General features: G+C 39.9%; 1 protein-coding gene across 1 annotated transcript in view; it reads right to left on the bottom strand.

Moving 5' to 3' along the window:
• Window positions 1–724: 724 nt before the first annotated feature.
• Window positions 725–23,188, bottom strand: part of gcgra (glucagon receptor a) — a 148,004-nt gene continuing 125,540 nt past the window's right edge. Inside the window, exons 10-14 of the mRNA XM_063015746.1 lie at window positions 17,939–18,008; window positions 16,419–16,507; window positions 13,940–14,087; window positions 9,216–9,257; window positions 725–5,169 (exon numbers count right to left, since the gene is read on the bottom strand). Of these exons, the coding sequence (XP_062871816.1) occupies window positions 4,840–5,169; window positions 9,216–9,257; window positions 13,940–14,087; window positions 16,419–16,507; window positions 17,939–18,008 (679 nt within the window). The 3' untranslated portion in view covers window positions 725–4,839. The remainder of the gene's footprint in view (window positions 5,170–9,215; window positions 9,258–13,939; window positions 14,088–16,418; window positions 16,508–17,938; window positions 18,009–23,188) is intronic.

Genomic DNA, 23,188 nt, shown 5'->3' with positions numbered 1-23,188 from the left:
CTTATAACACTGTATGAGTAACAGTTAAAGAAGAGGCAGTGGTTGGCCTTTGCTGAAGCATACAGTGTGTTGGCCTTTACTTTTTCGGGTTGATTGCTGAATGTGACAAAAATAGAAAACAATATGGACCATCTAGGTATTTGTAAACTGATAATACAACAATCTAGTAGCATTATGTGATTTAGGATGCAGTGAGTATTGTAGTTTGTTAGTTTTGGCAAAAAAATCAAATAAAGTAAATATTTTTGCCCCATTTTTAAAATGCCTGCCATATTTTAACTTACTTTTGAATAAAAGTGATTAAAGTACATTTTATTTTCACTTGACAGATGTGTGCACATCATTTTCCCAGTAACAGCCATGACAACATTTTTTGTTGATTTACTGCATAACTTCTAAATGCTCTGATTTGCAAACACGTCACACCTTAGTCAGAAATTAATACCACAGCCCCTGGAAAAATAGAGCATGAATGAATCTGATCTGACATTGTGCCCCATTGTGCCACTGAGTCAGAGCTTCTCCAGCTTTCAGCGGGCTACATTATTACAGTCAGCGTGCGAGTGAGTCTGCACTATTTTTACTGGATGAGGGCAGGGGTGAATGTCCTTGGACAGAGATCTGTTTGTGTGCCTGTTGGCATGTTGTTGTGAGTCACAGTTAAGCTTTAAAATAAAAGTACCTGGAGTTTCTATCAACTCTGTACAAATTAAAACACAGTATATGATTTGCCAGCAGCTCTTTTTGTTGGAGCAGATGGACAAGATGCACATACATTTACATCAACATCAAGCACTGTACACAATTTACATCATGCTAAAGGCTAAATATTTGTTTTCAGTTTTAGTTAGTAATGCTAGCAACTAGATGGAAAGTGAAAAACCACATAACATTGTCTTTTACTTATTTTTTCAAACCTGGAAAGAAAAGGCACATCTTCAGGACTGCTTAAGTATACTATTTGTCAAAGACCTTGGCCTGTATTTACCAAGCCTCTCAGAATTTCTTTTTTATTAAATTCTGAATATGTAAGTAGCCTTATTTATATGACAGGAATTTGCTCTCATCAGTGTAGTTGTGAGCTCCTGTGTGCAGTTGTTGATCTCCTTAATATGCATGAATGAGCCATGTGGCACATCATGTATCTCAGAGAAAACAAACCTTACCCAGGGATATGTGAAAACCCAGTTAGTTGGCAGAAAAGGAAATCCCAAAATTGGCAAAATGTGTACAGACCATGTGAGGTAGGAAATGCAGCCGTAACTCAGTTCAGTTGGAGTTGGAGAAACGGTGTACCTTATGAGATTTGTAAAGAAAATTAGCTACATTTCTACATAGTATGGCCCTACCAGTTCATTCTGAGGTTGGTTGTCCAAAATATTTGTCCTGCCAATGAATTAGGAGTCCTGTCAACTCCAAATTCATAATTCCTAAGTACCGGGTGAGTCAAAATTATGTTAACACTAATGGATCTATTCCCCGCGAAATGTGTATCCGGGCTTTAAATGGTACTGTTGTTCGCTGGTTTTTGTGTGTTAAACATGATGGCGAATAGGTTGAGACTGTCCTGTAATGCCAAGTTCACACTACACAACTTTCCAACTCATCAGGTCGCTGTACAGTTCACACTACAGGACTGGATCTCTTGTAATCAGGAGTCTTTCAAGTCGGTGTGTATTTCACACTACACGACTGATCGGCGGTAGGGAGTTTCACACTACACGATCTATCACTATCTGGAATCACAGGCGAGCTTCTCTGGTCTCACAAACTACGTTTTGTCACAAAAACAAACGCGAGAAGTGACGAGGGGTTTAATGATACCACGTCCAAAAATGCACATCAACAAATAGCGAGAGATCCAAGTTTGTGCGCTGATGTCCAGCGTAAAATCAAGTAGGAAAAATAAATGAATCTGAGTGGATTTGGCTTGGATTGTTCTATAGTGAGTTAGAGCTTAATAAATATTTTTGCAATGCAATGCATTCCTCCCCAGCGTTTCCCCTCACACTGTATCTTGCCTTCTCATTGGCTGTTCGACATAGTACTCATTGGCAGTTGTGTGACTCGGATCCAGATATTTGACATGCTAGATATCTCTCTTCGGTCGCCGAGCGCTCAGATCGAGTTGTTGAGTAGTTCTCACACAGCGTTTGAGAGCCGAGTTTCGATCGCAGAGCGAACGCCGAGTTGCTCCCGAGCCGGCAAATCTAGCGCAGACCAGTCGGCGAGCGGAAATCAGGGAAAAAATCATGCAGTGTGAACTAGCCATAAATCATCTTACATAAATGAAGTATGTTTTGTGATTAAATGGTTTCCGCCATTCAAGTGTTTACATAATTTTGACTTACCCTGTATTTTTACCCTGTATCAGCACTAACATATGGAATATAAAGTTGAAAAAATTGAGAATCCTTAAAGATTCTGGATTTCAAAATTAATCATGTATACTATATTTTTGTCATTTTCATCAACTGCTTCATCCTGATCAGGTCTCGTTCCAATGGGAAACATTGGGCGCAAGGCAGGAATGTACCAGACAGGGCGCCAATCCATCCATTCGGCCACCCCCAGATTTAGCCAACCTCTATGTCTGCACCACCCAGGCACTATGTGTACTATATGTCATAGGAAAAGACAAACAGCTCTCTGGCTTAGGAAAAACTACTAGGTATTTATTTAAAAGAAAAACTGATTCATTATTAGTGCTCAGGTGGAGTTGCTTTGAGACAATGTCTATTGTAGAAAATGCTATACATACTTTTTTCTTCCATTTTCTCCCAATTTAGCGTAGTCAATTTGTCTTCCACTGCTGGGGATCCTTGATTGCAGTCGAGGTGAGTATATTGCTGCTTAAGTCTCCTCTGACCCGTGGGCAGAATGTGTTCATCTATTTTGAGAACTTTGTGTGTTGATTGGTTGAGTATTACCTGGTACATTTATTGGTTTTGTCTGCCGTTTTGCCGGAGTCTAGGCATCCACAGAGGTTATTTATTAAAAATATATTTTATATGAAAAACAATTTTATAAACTGTTTAAGAAATACATATCTGAGTGCCCAGGTGGCGCAGCGGGTTCAAAACTTGGCATTGCCACAGGTCGTCTGGGCGCCATCTAGCGGGCATATTTATTTTTATTTTTTAAAATATTTTCTTTATGCATTTTCTCCCCTTTTTCTTCCTATTTAGAATGTCCACCAATGCCGATCCCCGCTCTGATTGAGGAGAACAAAGCTAACCCACGCCCCCTCCTACACGTGGGCAGCATGCTGTATGCATCTTATCACCTACACTTTGATGAGTGCAGTGCAGCTTAGCGTTGTGTATGCAGGGACACACCCTAAGAGCACTCTTTTCTCATCTCTGTGCAGTCGCCGGAGGAGGCATGAGAAGCAATATACTCACCACAACTGCAATCAGGGATCCCCCAGCAGTGGAAGTCAAATTGACTACACTAAACTGGGAGAAAATAGGAGAAAATGCATAAATAAAAAAGAAAAGAAAGAAAAAAAAGAAATACATTTCTGGACTTCTGAGTTTTTTCTTGTACCTGTAACCTAGGGTTGCCAACTGTCCCGTAAAATACGGAATCGTTCCTTATTTGGAAACTAAACGTCGTTTTCTGTATTGAACTGATACGGGACGCACTTTGTTCTGTATTTTTATCAATGGGAGAGAAATGCTGCAGATTAGACTGAGACAGGGCGATATGTATGAAACAGAAGAAAACTGCTGCTACCATGGGCGTTTGGTTATTATTTTAAGTAGTACAGTATTCACTTTTAGTCTTAGTAACGCCGTGTGTGCAGGCATATCAGCACAACAACCTATAAATTACTCCGCTGTTTGAGTAGCGCAATGGGCAGAGTGGATCGTGCGTATTCTTCCACCCTAGGTTTCAGTCTGGCTTAGGGCGAAACTAAAGTAACACAAGCAGGTCTGGCGCTATGGGGGCGCTATCCAGAACCGGGGCTGCATGTCAGTGTGAAGATGGATAATGTAAAAATGTTGTTTGCACTATTTAGAAATTTTTTTACAAGATGTTCTTTATGCATGTTGTTTTGCCTAAAATATGGTTCTGAGGCTCCCGCTCAGGTAAACACCCGCCATCCAGTTCTGAAAGTTGGCAACCCTACTGTAACCCTGAATGTGTAAGATTTAAAGAAGTAGAGCATCTAATTCTAAGGCAAGAATATAACTGAGGCAGTCAATTTTGGATTCTGAGAGACCTGATGAATACAAGCCCTGAACATGATCTAGAACCATCCATGATACAACACCAAAATAAACAAATACCAAAAAAATATCTCGTTTTCAAGATTTTTTCTGACAATGAGGACGGCACCAAGGACAAAAGTAAAGGAGTAAAAACTCACTTTGATAATCCAAGTCTGTAAATATAAATACAGCGTAAGTTCTTTAAGCTTTTAGGCATCCATTTTTTTCTTCAGAAACACTGAAATGTCTGAAAAAGGATCTTATTCCTTTACACTTTGGTATCCTGTTCAAAGATTCCTTCCTTTTTCTGTCATTCAACCATAATCCAGATTCTGTCTCATCCGAGGTCCATAATTTTTATTGGATTATAGTCACAGCACGTTTTTGTTGAAGTCCGTGTGCTGAAGATGCAGTGATGTTGCGTAGATGTAACTTGAACATACCTGTAAACCAAACACTTTTCACGAGATGGTTAGCGTAAAGCAGCCGCACAAGTGCTACACACTCTCCCATATGATAGACAAACATGACGCATGCACACACACCGACACATACATCCGTTTCGCTGCTCGGACACTGGGCTCAGGGCCAGAGGGGTTCAGCCAGCGTGAGGTGCACACACTCACAGGTTGCTCTCATCACTGCCGTGCAGGGCCTGATTACATGCCTCTGTTTCCTCAGCTGGGATGTTCTCTGTGGTACCCTCGGGTGTCGTGGGGGTGAAGAGGACATGACCTGTGCCATTGTGACACCCAAACGACAGAAGCTGCTTCTCCTCGGGACTGCAGATGCCCGTGGCTGAGCGTGTGATATCCGGCAGTCGTGACTTGCTGGAAAGGTGGTGGTGTTTGCTGTTGGACACCTGAGCCGTGTTGCTGTAGGTGTGACGGTACTCCTCATCAATGTCCTTCCCCCTCCAGCGCTTCCAGAACTTCAGGATCTCAGATTGAACCTGAATGCAGTAGTGTAAACAGAAAGTTTAAAAAATTAAATGTAAAATATTCACTTACAGCTTAAAGAGTCTACATATGGCTCTGATAAGCCAAAACATTAAGACCACCCCACCCCAATGGTGTGAATGGCAATGGAGGGGTCATGGCAATGTTGGGCTCATGGTAGTTCTGGTAGTACATACACTATAGTGCCAAAAGTATTCATTCACCCATCCAAATCACTGAATTCAGGTGTTACAATCACTTCCATGGCCACAGGTGTATAAAACCGAGCACCTAGGCATGCAGACTGCTTCTATAAACATTAGTGAAAGAACGGGTCGCTCTCAGGAGCTCAATGAATTTCAGCGTGGTACCGTGATAGGATGCCACATGTGCAACAAGTCCAGTCATGAAATTTCCTCGGTACTGAATATTCCACAGTCAACTGTCAGTGATATTATAACAAAGTGGAAGTGATTGGGTACGACAGCCACTCAGCCACGAAGTGGTAGGCCACATAAAATGACAGAGCGGGGCTAGCGGATGCTGAGGCGCATAGTGCGCAGCGGTTGCCAACTTTCTGCAGAGTCAATCGCTACAGACCTCCAAACTTCATGTGGCCTTCAGATTAGCTGAAGAACAGTGTGTAGAGAGCTTCATGGAATGGGTTTTCATGGCCGAGCTGCATCCAAGCCTTACATCACCAAGCGCAATGCAAAGCGTCAGATGCAGTGGTGTAAAGCACGCCGCCACTGGACTCTAGAGCAGTGGAGACGTGTTCTCTGGAGTGAGGAATCATGCTTCTCCATTGGGCAATCCGATGGACGGGTCTGGGTTTGGCGGTTGCCAGGAGAACGGTACTTGTCTGACTGCATTGTGCCGAGTGTAAAGTTTGGTGGAGCGGGGATTATGGTGTGGGGTTGTTCTTCAGGAGTTGGGGATGGCCCCTTCTTGTTCCAACATGACTGCACACCAGTGAACAAAGCAAGGTCCACAAAGACATGGATGAGCGAGTTTGGTGTTGAAGAACTTGACTGGCCTGCAAAGAGTCCTGACCTTAACCTGATAGAACACCTTTGGGATGAATTAGAGCGGAGACTGCAAGCCAGGCCTTCTCGTCCAACATCAATCTCTGACCTCACAAATGAGCTTCTGGAAGAATGGTCAAAAATTCCCATAAACACACTCCTAAACCTCGTGGAGCGCTGTTATAGCTGCAAAGTTCACTCAAGTTCATATGCATGTGAAGGCAGACGAGTGAATACTTTTGGCAATATAGTGTATGTTAAATGCTGCAGATATGGGCAGCATAACTACTGAGTGACATTATTAATGAGCAGACAGTATGACATAAAATTCTGTCTATGTAGAGAGCTCACTAGGTTTTCGAACACACCAAATTTCTTGGTACCAGATATCACAGTTTGTTTGTCATGTTTTACACTTTGGTTACATTCATGACAGAAACGGTAGTTACTCATTACACAACTTGGACTGTGGAAAGAAACCGGAGCTCCCGGAGGAAACCCACGCAGACACAAGGAGAACATGCAAACTCCATACAGAAAGGACCCGGAACACCCCACCTGAGGATTGAACCCGGGACCTTCTTGCTGTGAGGCGACAGTGCTACCCACTGAGCCACCATGCCGCCCACCAGATATCACAGACACCTTCAGATGTGTTGTAGAGTCCATGTCTCTGTGAGTCAGAGTACTGACTGTTCTTTGAACTGTTATTTTCTTTGAATCCTGTTCTGTTCTTTGAATCCTGATTTATTATAAACCAGCAGATAGCAGACACTTTTATGAAAAACGACTTACAACTGTGATTAATGCAATCCCAGCAATTGAGGGTTAAGGGTCTTGTTCAAGGGTCCAACAATAGCAGCTTGGCAGATGTGGAGGGTCTTGAACCAGTATCCTTTCAATTACTCGTCCAGTACCTACCACTGCCCTACAAACTCTGTGCATTACATGTGTGTCAACACACATTACAGCACATTTTCCTTTAAGATATTTTGATTTGAACAAAAGGTTTGTACTGTCTGTGTTCACACTACTGTTTTATTCCTGGAGATCAATCTCCAACCCAGGACCTAGTCATCTTTTTTGATGACTTCCAGATCAGACCATTTGATAATGTACGAAACCTTGGTGTCATACTGGATAACCAGCTGATCTTCTCTCCTCATGTAGCCAACATGACAAGATTATGTTGGCTCCTCCTCTACAACATCAAGAAGATTTGTCCATTTCTCTCCATGGAAGCCACTCAGATTCTTGTCCAGTCACTTGTAATCTCACGGTTGGACTACTGCAAGTCCCTCCTGGCAGGTGCTCCAATGTCCACTATTAAACCCTAGCAACTCATTCAAAATGCAGCTGCTAGCCTGGTTTTTAACCAACCTAAACACTGCCACATCACCCCACTGCTGTGTTCTCTTCACTGGCTTCCTGTAGCCGCACACACTCAGTTTAAAACACTGATGCTCACCTACAAAGCCAAAAATGGATCAGCCCCAAGTTACCTTCAAGGTCTAACAAAATCCTGCTCTGTACCACGCAACCTCCGAGCCACTAGTCTCGCTCGACTTGATCCTCCACCCAGAACTCAAGGAGGACCAGCATCAAAGCTCTTCTCTGTACTTGCACCCAAGTGGTGGAACAAGCGTCCCTTGTCTGGCGGACATCTGAGTCTCTTGCTGTCTTCAAAAGATGAGTAAAAACCTTCATCCCTTCTTTACTAAACACTTAAGCTGACATGTACTCACTTACTAATGCTCTTATATATTTCTTGAATTAAAAAAAAACCTTTTGGTTCTAACAGGGTTTTCAGCAGGTTTGTATTCTTGGACTGTTGTTTACTTACTTACTAGAGTAAGGTAATGTTTACTATGGAAGCACTTTTATAAGATGCTTTGTGTCTCTGTGGTAATTTGCGCTGCTTTAACACAGCAACATTGTGTTTATATAACACGGGCATGACAGGTGTCATGAGTTACAAATCACTCGAGCTGCTGCTGCTACATATTGCGAAATATCGGGTATTTTAAATAATCATTTTCAAAAGGCGTGAGAAATCATCACTAGACAAAATTACAGTTACTAATTGATGCTTTAATATCATCTATGGTCAGAGCACGGATGTGTCTCATCGGGCGTCTGAGCGCACAGATACGCGTTATAGGAAAATGAGCTCAGATTCAGTCTAACTGTATTTCAGATGAATTTGGATGGAAAGCCCGTGGACTGTACATGTCGTGGGAACATTACGACATGAACTCAACCACTCACCCCACTGCCCCCCCATTGGCTGCACTCGCCAGGTCGTTATTATTATATTAAAATATTTTCGTTAAGTAACATTAAAATAACTACAACTGTGCATTTAAAATACCAGAGGCAGGAATTTGGACTTGAAGTGTAACTTCTGAGTACTTTTCATTCATTCTGATCAGCTATCAGCATATGCAATTTGTTGAGGCTCAAAAACATTTTTTGCACTGGGGCCCATAAGCTCCTAGTTACACCACTGGTGTTGCATCTAGAAATGGTTCATATTATGAGTGTCAGGGTTATGAACAGGAAAAGATCCTCACTTTTGCCAGATAATGTGAACAGACTCATTTTAAATAACTGACTGAAGGATGGGTAGCTGTTAACAACTCTATATAGGCATTGGCTGGCTTTCTAAAAATAATTTAGATTTAATAATTTTATCACCATTTTATGAATGTTTTTATTGGCAAACATGTTCTTGCAATAAAAATGTGCATAACTGTTCAAATTGTGTTTAGTTATTAGTTTGCGATTAATTTGGTTCTTTAATCGCGATTAATCTCGATTAAACATTTTAATCGCGTGACAGCCCTAATATATATATATATATATATATATATATTTCTTGCCTGTTTTTGCCTGTTCCCACTAGAAAAAAATTGCTTACACTTACAGCTTTGTTTGTTTTAGTTATAGGGGCACTGAAAGCTTATCACCATGGTTTACTTTTACCTTTTTAGCAAACAAGGACAGTAATGATAAAGTGGGAGTGTTCCACTTACCTCTTTGTTGACAAAGCAGTACAGAATGGCCACCAGCAGCCCCTAGGAACAAGTAATAAGTTATAAACAGTGGTGCCTCTCGTCTTTTTAGCAATGCAGTGGCTAAACATTGCACGTGTGTGTTTTTAGAAAGCCTAGGAAGACTAATAGCTTAAATTCTAAATGGCATAGATACAGTAGCTCTCTACCAATCCAAATAAATCCTTTGTGTAGAATCAAACTTTGTTTCTTTTATTACGTGCATATTGTTGGTTCTCTTTGATTGTGCATCTAATTCCTAGGGATTTATCTTATACTCAATCACATGAAACACAAGTGGTTCGCTTCATCTTAGTAATTGGTCTAGCAGATGTAATTGAAACCATGGGCCAAAATAAACATAGCCATCTTGGAAAACAAAACAGCTATCTACAAATAAAAAAACGAGTGGACCATTTTTTGAGAATGGAATCCAATTAAATCGATTGCACACTGTGTATTTAATGGAATGAGTAACAGGAAATGCCCAACACAAGCATAATAGACAAGGTGGGCACAAAAAAACACTGCAATGCAAATGATATAATGCTATTGAACACTATTTACCCTTCACAACCTTTTTAATGTTTGCATTTGTGTCACTCCTAATGGTTTTAGATCATCAGACAAAATAAAACACAAAAATATCGCAACAACCAGCTGTGGAGAAAAATTGGTCCACTGTTTTTTTAATTTTTTTTTAATTTTTTTAAATGCTTTAATTCAGATGTAATTTAGGTCTTTTGAGCATAAGCTGTTTATTTAAGGTCTTGCTATAGCATTGTAAAACTTAACTTTGATGAATAAACACTTTGGATTATTGCCATGTTGCATAACTCAGTTGGGCTTAAGCTTCAGATTACTGATGAACAACATGCTGGTTTAGGATTTTTTGGTAGAGAGCAGAATTCATAGTTCTGATAATTAAAGCAAGCCGCCCAGGCCTTAAAGCAGCCAAGCGTCCACGCATGGTCACACCACCGCTAATGTTTAACTGTTAGTATAATGTTCGTATTGTGGAATGCTGTGTTAGCTTTATGCCAGATCTAAAATGCCCAATGTTTTTCAAAAAGATTCACTTTCAAATCATCAGTCCACAGAACATTATCTCAAAAGGCGTGGTAGTCATCAATGTGTTTTTAGGAATATAAGACAAGTTTTTTCCTCTCCAGGTTCCCTCATGTTGTTTACCTTGCAACTTTCCTATACTTATTATATTTGCCCATTAGCCAGGTGAATAAGGTTGGTAGTCTCTTAGATGCTAGTCTGGATTCTTTTGTGACTTATAAATCATTAATGCACTCTTGGAATAATTATAGATAGATAGATAGATAGATAGATAGATAGATAGATAGATAGATAGATAGATAGATAGATAGATAGATAGATAGATGGATGGATGGATGGATGGATGGATGGATGGATGGATGGATGGATGGATGGATGGATGGATGGATGGATGGATGGATGGATGGATGGATGGATTAGATAGATGGATGGATTAGGTAGATGGATGGATGGATGGACGGATGGATTAGATAGATGGATGGATGGATGGATTAGGTAGATGGATGGATGGATGGACGGATGGATTAGATAGATGGATGGATGGATTAGATAGATGGATGGATGGATGGATTAGGTAGATGGATGGATGGATGGACGGATGGATTAGATAGATGGATGGATGGATTAGATAGATGGATGGATGGATGGATGGCTGGATGGATGGATTAGATAGATGGATGGATGGATTAGATAGATGGATGGATTAGATAGATGGATAGATGGATGGATGGATTAGATAGATGGATGGATGGATGGATGGATGGATGGATGGATGGATGGATGGATGGATGGATGGATGGATGGATGGATGGATGGATGGATGGATGGATGGATGGATAGATAGATAGATAGATAGATAGATAGATAGATAGATAGATAGATAGATAGATAGATAGGACTTTATTGTCATTGTAGTTATACAATTAAACTTTGTTTGGTATCTCTCAGTGAGACCAGCAGCAATAATAAAATAAAGATAAGATAAAAATATTAAATCATATAAGAAAGTACAAAAAATATAAAAATTATAAAAATACAGGTAGTAATTATTATTATTATTATTACACAAATAGTATATGTAGACACTGTAAAGTGATATGTGCATTAAATAGCAGCTTGGGGAGGACAGGGTTCAAAACAGTTCGATTTGTTGTCTCAGCAGCTATGGGCATGAGTGTGTGGGGTGGAGGGTGGAGGTTTAATAGTCTGTTTGTTTGAATCTTAATTGTCCTGTATCTTTTTTATGATCGCTTATCAGAGGATTTACCACTGTTTACTTCATTTGGAGATAATTTCTCTCACTGTGATCCATTCACTAGAGTCCCAGAAATAGCTTTGTAGTCCTTGTAATCCAGCTTTCTTTTTTATCCCCTCTTGAATTTCATTTACATGAAAATGTGTATTTAATTGTATTTAGATTCAACAGAGCTGCAGTAATCCAGCCTGGGTTTGAGCAGCAAAGCAGCAAAGTCTAAATATTAGCTGACTAAATAGTTTTTATACTTGTTGTCATGGTTACAGTCCAACACGTGCATTGATTTAAAACAGTAATTAGATGTGCATACATGTGCATAGCGCATGGCAATGCATATTTTGTAACAGCTGTGCAAGTCACGCTCAATGATTATTTAATCCTGGGCTGATGGTAATTCCTTGTAGTTCATGTGTTCAATGCTTCAGACATGATCAGGCATAAAGACTAGAGGGCCAAAACATAAAATCAATTTGATTGAAGTATCTTAGAAAGTTGGTGAGTAAACACCAACAGTGGTCCAAGGAGGGACAAGCCATGAAACAACACAGCCAAGGCTCATTAATGCCAGAGCACAGTTTATGGCGTCTAGTACAGACCGGCAAAAGATCTGCTGTGGCTCAAATTGCTGATCATTTTAATCCTGGTGTAGAGGTGAATGTGTCACAACGTACAGCTGCATAGTCACAGACCAGTCAAAATGCCCATGTTAACTCCTGTCTACAATCAGAAGCACCAACAATGGTTATACACCGATCAGCCATAACATTAAAACCACCTCCTTGTTTCTACACTCACTGTCCATTTTATCAGCTCCACTTACCACATAGAAGCACTTTATAGTTCTACAATTACTGACTGTAGTCCATCTGTTTATCTGCATGCTTTGTTATCCCACTTTCATGCTGTTCTTCAATGGTCAGGACCGCCACAGGACCACTACAGAGTAGGTATTATTTAGGTGGTGGATCATTCTCAGCACTGCAGTGACACTGACATGGTGGTGTTGTGTTAGTGTGTGTTGTGCTGGTATGAGTGGATTAGATACAGCAATGCTGATGGAGTTTTTAAACACCTCACTGTTACTGCTGGACTGAGAATAGTCCACCAACCAAAAATATCCAGCCAACAGTGCCCCGTGGGCAGAGTTCTGTGACCACTGATGAAGGTCTAGAAGATGACCAACTCAAACAGCAGCAATAGATGAGCGATCGTCTCTGACTTTACATCTACAAGGTGGACCAACTAGGTAGGAGTGTCTAATAGAGTGGACAGCGAGTGGACACAGTATTTAAAAACTCCAGCAGCGCTGCTGTGTCTGAGCCACTCATACCAGCACAACACACAATAACACACCACCACCATGTCAGTGTCACTGCAGTGCTGAGAATGATCCACCATCTAAATAATACCTACTTTAATACCAGGGGGTCCTGAATATTGAAGAACAGAGTGAAAGCAGGCTAAAAAAAGTATGTAGAGAAACAGATGGACTACAGTCAGTAATTGTAGAACTACAAAGTGCTTCTATAAGGTAAGTGGAGCTGATAAATGGACAGTGAGTGTAGAAACAAGGAGGTGGTTTTAATGTTATGGCTGTTCAGTGTATATTGGCTCATTCATCTATTAAATATCACAAATACTCCAGACACATTTTCAGAACTTACAGAACAGCAACAGACTTGTTCGGTTTTCATTAACCGCTTTATCCTGGTCAGGGTTACAGTGTCCAGTTCTACCATGAAATGCTAAGCGCAAGGCAGAAATACCCTGGACAGAGTGTCAATCTATTGCAGGCCTTTGGCCACTAGACAGAGCCAATCATGTCTGTGTAGGTGCTCGGTCAGCCAATTGCTAGCGTAAGGTCCGCATTTGAGCAGTCAGTCCACAAGCGCATAACTGACACTGATCTCTTGGTGGAAAGAATAGCATTTCCCTTTACCCTGTCAATCAAAATAACACTTGTTGTTAATGTCTATTAGCTAATGTACATAATGGTTTTATGAAACAACAAAAAAAGGAATAAAAACATAAAAAATCTGAATGTCAGTGCAGTCCATGATAAGACTTTCTATGCCAAAACAATCCATTGATAACTACAAAGGACTGATACAAAAAAGTTAGTCATTAAAAGTTAAAGTAAAAACGTAAGACACTGGTCAAATACACTAATAAGCAGGAAGGAAGCGATTGTTTTTAGAATGACAGTGCCTCTATCCACAGGGACATGCTGAGTCACTGAATAGTTTAAGAAGTTTGAAACTAGAGTAAAACAAATGCATACGATTAAGCCTCACCCTTCCAAGTTGACAGCTGCTGTGAGAACTGGACATGACTTAATTAAAAGAAACTTAGCTAAAAAGGGTTTAAAAGCTTTTTTTGTCACCTGGAAGGAATTAAAGAAGAGATCAATGAAGAGCTTAGTAAGCCGCAGGTGGATGGCGCCGTTTGAGGTAGACTCATCAGTGACAAAGGAAAAAAGGATCAGGTGGATACCAAGTAGAGGGATCAGGGTCAGGGTGGACTTGGCAAGCCTGAAAGATGAAGACAAGTAGAATATAAATATCTTGCACCCTAAAATGTGAGTAAAATGTGAGAGGACTTGTAAAAACAAAATGAAATATGTTGCATTTTTTAAATTCAGCTGGAATTCTTGTTTGGTCATTCATGCCTTTTTGTTTTATTGGATTTTAAATGTGGGCTAAAACATCCAACTTTCTATTAATTAGAATGAGAAATGTAAAAATACACACATGAAATAAGACAACATTATGTAGATCTTTATACAACCCCAAATCAGAAAAAGTTGGGACAGTTTGGAAAATGCAAATAAAATGAAAACACAGAGTCACATTTACTGTGACTTTTATTTGATTGCAGACAGTTCGAACCCAATATATTTCATGTTTTATCTGCTCAACTTTCAACATCAACATTTCATTTGTTAATATACGTACATTCCTGCATTTCAGGTCTGCAAGACATTCTAAAAAAAGTTGGGACAGGGACAACTTAGGGCTAGTAATGAGGTGAAAAAACTAAAAATGATGTGATTCCAAACAGGTGATGTCAACAGGTGACTGTGATCATGGTTTAGTACAAAAGCAGCTTCCAGGAAAGGAGTCTTTGATGAGCAAAGATGATCAGAGGATCTCCAGTTTGTCAACAAATGCGAGAGAAAATGATTGAAATGTTTAAAAACAATGAACCTCAAACAAAGATTGGAAGGGATTTGCATATTTCTCCCTCTACAGTGCATAATATCCACCAAAGACGAAAAGGACCATCCAGACTGTTATCAGCAACAAGTCCAAAAGCCAGGGTCTGTCATGGTATGGGGTCGTGTCAGTGCCCTTGGCAAAGGTCATTTGTACTTCTGTGATGGCAGCATTAATGCAGAAAAGTACATTGAGATCTTAGAGCAACATATGCCGCCTTCAAGTCGTCATCTTTTCCAGGGACGTCCATGCATTTTTCAACAAGACAATGCAAAACCACATGCTGCACACATTACAAAGGCATGGGTGCGGAAGAAGAGGGTACGGGTACTGGACTGGCCTGCCTGCAGTCCTGACCTGTCCCCAATAGAGGATGTGTGGAGAATTTTCAAACGTAAAATGCGACAACGACGACCCCGTACTGTTGCACATCTTAAGACGTGTTTGCAGGAAGAATGGAACAAAATAAAAGCTGAAACACTAAACCACTTGGTCTCCTCGGTGCCAAAACATCTTTTAAGTGTAGTGAAAAGGAATGGCAACATTACAAAGTGGTAAATGCTTTACTGTCCAAACTTTTTTGGAAAGTGTTGCAGGCTTGAAATGCAGGAGTGGATGTTCATTAATAAATGAAATGAAGTTGACCAGTTAAAACATGAAATATCTCAGGTTCATCCTGTCTGCAATCAAATAAAAGTCAAAGTAAATGTAAGAAACTGTTTTATTATTATTTGCATTTTCCATGCTGCCCCAACTTTTTCTGATTTAGGGTTGTAAATCAAATGTGTATAGACGAGTTACACCTTAAAAAGCCAATATTTTCTGTCGGGACAATAATTTAGAAATAAACAATAGAATGAACTAGAATGAACCTGCCTAAGAATAATCTCATGAGCATTTTACCCCCATGCACAATAAATATGATTAAAAAAGCAAACTCTTCTTGAAGAATAAGTTGGGGATTTGCAAAAAGAAGATAGTTAACACGTCTTCAACTCTACAAAAAGATGCTACCTGCATAAGTGTTCGAAAGGCACGTTATTTTACCTAATCACTAATGTAAATACCAGGTTCACTAAATCCTTCTGGTCCTTTGTCTAAATCTGGGATTCATGGTAAAAATAAATATGAAAAAAATGACTTCTTGGCAGCAAATATCCAAGGTGGGTTTGGCTTATAAACAAGAATGGTTTTACACAAATGAACCCAATTTATACCGTTATGTAAGAAATGATTCTTAGTAGAAGTCTAAATTGCCATTCCAGTAATCAAAATCATATGTCAGAATCATATGTCCAATATGTCCAAAGCCACACAAAAACAGTTTAAGGAACCTAGCATCAAGCTTTGGCCATGACTATTCCAGGCACTTGATATAAACCTAGATATAAACTAAAAGCCTGGAGGATCTGGGGAGTCTTTCTGTTTAGGAGTGATTTCCCTTGCTTTGGATTATCCAATTTGATTAAGTATAACAGGAGAAGACTCAGTGCTACTGTGTTGGCAAATTCAAAACTGCCCAAAGTATTATATGCAAGTGTGCCAATAATTGTAACATAAATAGTTTTGTAAAATCAAACAATCTGTTGGTCATATTTATTCATAACCTTTTTAAACATCTGTAATACAAAATGTAATAACACTCACCGGAACTTGTAGTCAGAATATCTCATCTGGTGTGCTCTCAGCTTGGATACAAGGATCTTAATAATGCGGATGAAAATGAAGAAGTTGATCTGAGTAAGAAACAAAGCAGTAATATGGTTAAACAACAACCTTTGATTAGTAAAACTCTGTTATGGTATGGCTTTGTAGCTAGTAAATATTATTTACTATTGTGGGAAACTGCAGAATTACAAATGTTCTTTTATTCACTTAATCTTAGTTACCACTTCATCTTAATCAGGATAGTCGAGGGGCTATCGCCAGCCAGAAATGCTACATGGTAGAAATACCCTGAAGTGTGCATCTCATGGCAACAAGCACTCTCTCATTTACTTAGTCGCACCAAGGAAATTTTAGAGTAGAGTAGAGTTTTAGAGAAAGTTGTAAAAAAAACACAATCACACATGAAATCCATGCAAACAAGGGGCAAATATGAGAAATGTTTAAGTTCCGTAGGACCCATGTTGGTGTGGGTCAACCACATTACCTGCTGCATAATGTGCTCATGGACATTTGTCAAGTGAACTAAATGTTTTTTTTTTTCATTTAAACCCAAAATTATGTCAAATTATATTAAAAATACAATTAAAATTGCTTGCTATATATATGCGTGTCTATACATACTCTATACTTTATTTCAATTTTATTTACATCATTCTAAAACCTTGTTTATAAGGTATTATAAACAAGCTTATGATACTGGAGCATTACATGTTATGAAAGCAAATATAAATGGACAATTGTCTGACCAGCACATATTAAGCACATATGCTTGAAGCAATTTGTCCTATCCAATCGGGGCGGCACGGTAGCTAAGTGGGTAGTACTGTTGCCTCACAGCAAGAAGGTCCTGGGTTCGATCCCCAGGTTGGGCGGTCCGGGTCCTTTCTGTGTGGAGTTTGCATGTTCTCCCTGTGTCTGCGTGGGTTTACACCAGGTGCTCTGGTTTCCTCCCACAGTCCAAAGACATGCAAGTGAGGTGAATTGGAGACACTAAATTGTCCATGACTGTGTTCAATATAACCTTGTGTGAACTGATGAAACTTGTGTAATGAGTGACTACCATTCCTGTCATGAATGTTACCAAAGTGTAAAACATGACGTTAAAATACTAATAAACAAACAAACCTATCCAATCTGAGGTCCACCACTAAGCCTCTTCTTGATATAATACAGTTTGCCTACAGAACCAATTAATTAGTGGGCAATGCATTTAAAGTTGTTTAATGCAAGCAAAGAGGATACTTGCACTAAAAGTAAATTAAGTGAAAAAGTAGTTGAAGACGTTGCTTCTTCTCACTGTATTGTGTGTATGAATGTAGAAGTGTGCAAGTCTAAATTTGTGCAGGAGACTGGGTAGAGTAAGAGTCCAGCTATTTAATGTGTTAAAAGGTTACTTTTTCCATGAGGAGTGTAATAAAGGACTTTTATTTTTGGAATGAGACAGAGGAATAAGTAAAGGACAGTAAGTGAAGGTGGATAAGTATAAAAGAGAATCTCACCAGCACTGCCAGCAGGATTGGAGAACGAATAATCCACCAGTAGCCCATGTTAATGTTCCGCTCCCAGCAACTAACAAAAAAATCAGAAATATAGATTATAGATGATGTCAAAGTAAGGACACATGATTTTAAAACTTTAATATATATAATTTGCAATATTCTCAAGATACAGTGCTATACTGCTAATATGTCAACCAGTTATTATAGTACATCTTGGCGCTCATGTGGCACAGCGGTGAAACACACTAGTAAACTAGAGCTGACATCTGGAGCTCATAAGTTCGAATCTTAGCTCTGCTACTGGTAGGCTAGGCCCCTACACAGACAATAATTGGCTCATCAGTTGGGTTGGATGCCGGAGGGGATTTCTCATAACTGATGCAATTTTGACCTCTGCTGGCAGATCGATGGCGCCTGTACAGAGACGAGGGATAATGGGGATCGATGTGAGACTCTCCATACGCGAGACCGAGCCCTATATGAACTCGCCTCGTACACATGAAAAGATGCAGTCAACTACTGCACACAAGTTTTGGTCACAACACTCCTTGCTCAGAGTGGAAGTCAGCAGCAGTAGCCTCGGTCGGGTAATTGGATATGACTAGACTGGGAGGAAAATAGTAATAATACATCTCATCAATATATATTTTTTAATTACATACATTTATATCATTTATTTTATAATATTGAGGATGGCACAGTGGCTTTATGGCTGGCACTGTCACACCACAGCAATTACCTGACTTTATTGCCAACATTTGTACTGTACAGACCTTAAATAACATAATGTCTGTACATAAAAGCCTGACTGGCTAATAGCACCACTAGAGATTAGAACACTGGATCCCAGCAGTAGTGGGCTAGCATATTTTGCCACTACACCACCCGAACACCATCTAAGCTATTATTACTTTATGATAACATAAAAGAATAATAGTATGCTTACTCCAGTATAATAGGACATGTAATATATGAACTAGCTACTCTAAATTGTCAATAGGTGTGAACAGGTTGGGCAAGGTTGCCCTTCCATGGCTGTGACATGTGAACCCCTGACGAATTAAATAATATACATTCTTTATCAGCCTTCACCAGGTCCTTATCCACAGTGGCTTAGCCTATGAAGGCACAGGGTGTGCTAGCTTAGAGACTATGGACCACATCATTCACTGTCTCATGAGGGTTTTCTTTGCAGCAGTGCAGAGCTCTGCAGATAACGCGGCTTTCAGAGAAAGACACAGCAATACATGTTCTACCACTGAATCCCACAAAGGACATGAAGCAAGACCAGAGCACAGGGTTTACCAGGAATAAAAGCAGTGGTGCACATCAGCTCATCTTTAGCCACTCTAGAGCAGAAACTTAGCACTGACAGATTAGAACTATCTAACAGTGGAGAGAATGCACCGTGCCATTTGCAGCCATTATGTAACTGCTGACCGAGTTCCAAGACAAGTCTAAAGCAGCAGCTATCTGATGAATTTCTTTTTTATTTATAGTAACAGGTAAGATTAAATTTAGCTCTCCAAATAGTAAGATACTGTTAATTGCTTTGGGACTGCTGAGAAAACACAGCGAAATAAGCTAATTTCACTGTTAAATTACTGTTATAAAGTAATAAAGACATGAGGTCCGACCAGGCATAACATTATGCACGTGTGGAGTGAAGGCTGGCCTGTGTGGTCCGATCCAACAGATGAGCTACTGTGGGATGTGCTGAACAAACAAGTCCGATCCATGGAGGCCCCACCTCGCAACTTACAGGAGTTCAAGGATCTGCTGCTAACATCTTGGTGCCAGATACCACAGCACACCTTCAGGGGTCTAGTGGAGTCCATGCCTGGACGGGTCAGGACTGTTTTGGTAGCAAAAGGGGGACCAAGACAATATTAGGAAGGTTGTCATAATGTTATGCCTCATTGGTGTACACTTTATAACCAAAATATGTGGACACCCGATAAGAATCTAGTTAGATATGTCATCTTTTAAAGGATTTTGTAGGGTAGAAATTAGTGCCCAAAACAAAAACATTCATGACATCAGGCACTGATGTTACTCAAAAGCCCTGGCTTTCAATCAGCATTCCAATTCATCTCAAATGTGTTTGATAGGCTTGAGGTCAGGGCACTGTGCAACACATCAAACTTATCAAAACATGCTTTTGGAGAGAACTGACTTCTTATTAGCTGTGAACCTCAAGCCATCTACCTACACACACATCTATCTATCACACATTTTGGCTAGAACGATTTCTAATCTGCCTTTTAATAACCTAATCTAATCCTCATCTAATATTTACTATTTTTTTTTCAAGTGACTTTCATTAGATGAGCAGTTTTGGTGTCACACAACTCTAGGGACCTGGGATCGATCATTAACTCTGTATCCTTACCTCCCATCTACCAGAAACATGTACAAAAAAAAAAAAAAACTACTCCGAATTTCCCCAACCTATAAGTAAGTGTTATTGAGTGTGTAACATGTAGTGATAGAAAGGCTTTTTGTCCAAATTATTTTGCTGGGAGTGGTTCTTTGATGAGTGCTAGGTCCACCATAATCCTGACCAGGATAAAGCAGTTACTGATGTTACATGCACTATATAGACAAAAGTGTTGGGACACCTCTTTCAATTATTCAATTCATGTGTTTTAGCCACAGCGATTGTGAACAGGTGTAATAAATCAATTATACAAGGAAAATTATATAATTCCATGGAAGGTAATTTCCTGTTCAAGCATATCTGTGCCCCAGTGCACAAAGCAAGCTTTATAAATACATGAAGAATGTATATCTAAATCAAACCCCGCTTGTACCACGCAACCTCCGAGCCTCTATTCTCGCTCGACTTGAGCCTCCACCCAGGACTAAAGGAATACAAGCATCAAGGCTCTTCTCTGTTCTAGCACCCAAGTGGTGGAATGAACTTCCTCTGTCCGTCCGAACATCTGAGTCTCTTGCTGTCTTTAAAAAACAATTAAAAACCTTCATCACCTTTTTACTAAACACTTAAGCTGACTTGTACTTATTTACTAACATTTTTTTCCATTTCCAAAAAAAAGAAAAAAAATAATACACTTTGGTTGTAACAGGTTTCAGCAGATTTGTGTTCTTTTACTGTTGTTTACTTAAACTTGAGAAATTATATGTTCACTATGGAAGCCCTTCTGTAAGTCGCTCTGGATAAGAGTGTCTGCTAAATGCAGAAAATGTAAATGTAAATGAAGAAAGTTTGGTTTAAAAAAACTCCAATAGCCTGCACAGAGCCCTGACCCCATTCCCACTGAACAGTTTTAGAATGAACTGGAACATCAGTCGAGACACAAATTCCCAAAATCATTCTTCAAAGTCCTATGAGAAGCTTTCTGAAAAGAAAGATCACTAAAAAGATCACATAGATGTCACTGAAATGAGATTTGCAGTGGTAGCTCAGCGGTTAAGGTACAGGACTAGTAATCAGAGGGTCGCTGGTTCAAGCCTCACATCTGCCTGGTTGCCACTATTGGGCCGTTGAGCAAGGCCTTTAACCCTCAATTGCTTGCAGTGTATACTGTCACAATTGTAAGTTGCTTTGGAGAATATGTGGAAAGTGTAAAATGTAAATGACATGTCCATCAAGCTTATAGTCAGGTGTCCAAATACTTTTGGCCATGTAGTGTAATTATCTCATTGACCAAATGAATTTTGCATAAGATGCTTTTCAAATCTCCAAACAGCTGTGTCTTTTATCTAAATACAAAATGTACTTAGTTTGTTTACTTTATTTTAAAGCAGCCTATTACAGGGCATTAAACACCTATTCACTAATTCACACTTACACCCGAGAACAAAATAATATAGTTAATCCAACATAAACTAATCAATATGAAAAAAACTGCAGTTTCTCAGTGGCACAGTTTTATTACATCAACAAAATCAGAAAAACATGTTTATTTAACAATAAGGCACTGAACATAGCCATCAAATGTAATTTACTTTTGAATGCCGTCCAAACAATAGGAGGGATTATGTGATTGATGTACTACAAGGGGGGAAGCATTCAAAAGCCATGGCAACCAGAGAAAACACAAGTGTGTTGAAGTTGCTACTGTGAACAGTGTGAACACTGTACATTTCTCTCAGCTAGCATTTCAGAGACAAGCTGTGTATCTGTGTAGCATCACTGTCTAGACAGCGTAGTTACAGTGGACTTGCCATCATTCCTGTACTACCTACACCATAGGATCCATAAGGGGTTTGCTGGCTGTGTCGTTTGATTTTGGAAATGTGACAAAAAGAGTCAAAAGAGTTGTCCAAATTAAGAGACGAAATTATTTTCTTGCATAAACAAGGAAAAGCATACAAAAGATAGAAAATGCACTGAATGTTCCTGCGTATCTGCGTGGGTTTCCTCCGGGAGCTCCGGTTTCCTCCCACAGTCCAAAAACATGCAGTCAAGTTAATTGGAGACACCGAATTGCCCTATAGGTGTGTTTGTGTGTGTTTGTGTCCAGAACCCCCCGTGACCCTAAGTGGATAAGCGGTTAAGAAATTGAATGAACGACCCTAGAGGAACACTGGCTGCACTACCTGGATGATACGAGAAGGAGGAAGCTATCACCGGCTGCCACCAGATTACTCTGGAGGCAAGTTGGCCAAAATCCTCAAGTGTCTGCATAAGACTAAGGTTTTAGTTTGTAAAGTAAAGCGCAGACTAAAAGCTAAAGATCTCCATGCCTGAACTCCAAGACGTACACCTCTATTGATCCAAAAGCACAGGAAAAGTTGGCCACAGACGTTTTGGATTTCAGTTCTGTGGAGTGATCAAACAAAACTGGACTTTTTCAGGCCTATGGATCAGCAGTATGTATGTAGTGTCTACAGTACACCCTGTTACAGTGAAGCATGGTGGTGGATTGGTGATGCTCTGGGGCTGCTTAGCCTCCTCTGTCACTGGAAACCTGCACCGTGAGGACAGCAAGATGGATTCAATGAAATATCAGGAAATCCAAGGAGAAAACATCATGCCTTCTGTAAAAAGCTAAAGCCTGGGCGTCAATGGACCTTAAACATACCTCAAAGCCCACCAAGGCTTGAACCCTCAACTGACTTAAACCCCATAGAAGATCTTTGGTGGGATATGAAGAAGGCAGTTGCAGCACACAAACCCAAGAATATTAGCCAACCTGAGGTCATTGTCCATAAGGAATGGGCTAAGATTCTCCAGGAACAATGCCAGAACGTGGTGTTTGGCTGTGTAGCACATTTGCAGCA

This window comes from Trichomycterus rosablanca, chromosome 2 (assembly GCF_030014385.1).
Source record: "Trichomycterus rosablanca isolate fTriRos1 chromosome 2, fTriRos1.hap1, whole genome shotgun sequence".
In the NCBI taxonomy this organism is placed as follows: Eukaryota; Metazoa; Chordata; class Actinopteri; order Siluriformes; family Trichomycteridae; genus Trichomycterus; species Trichomycterus rosablanca.
Note: the sequence above shows the minus strand (reverse complement) of the source record. Positions and strands in the feature narration are given on the sequence as shown.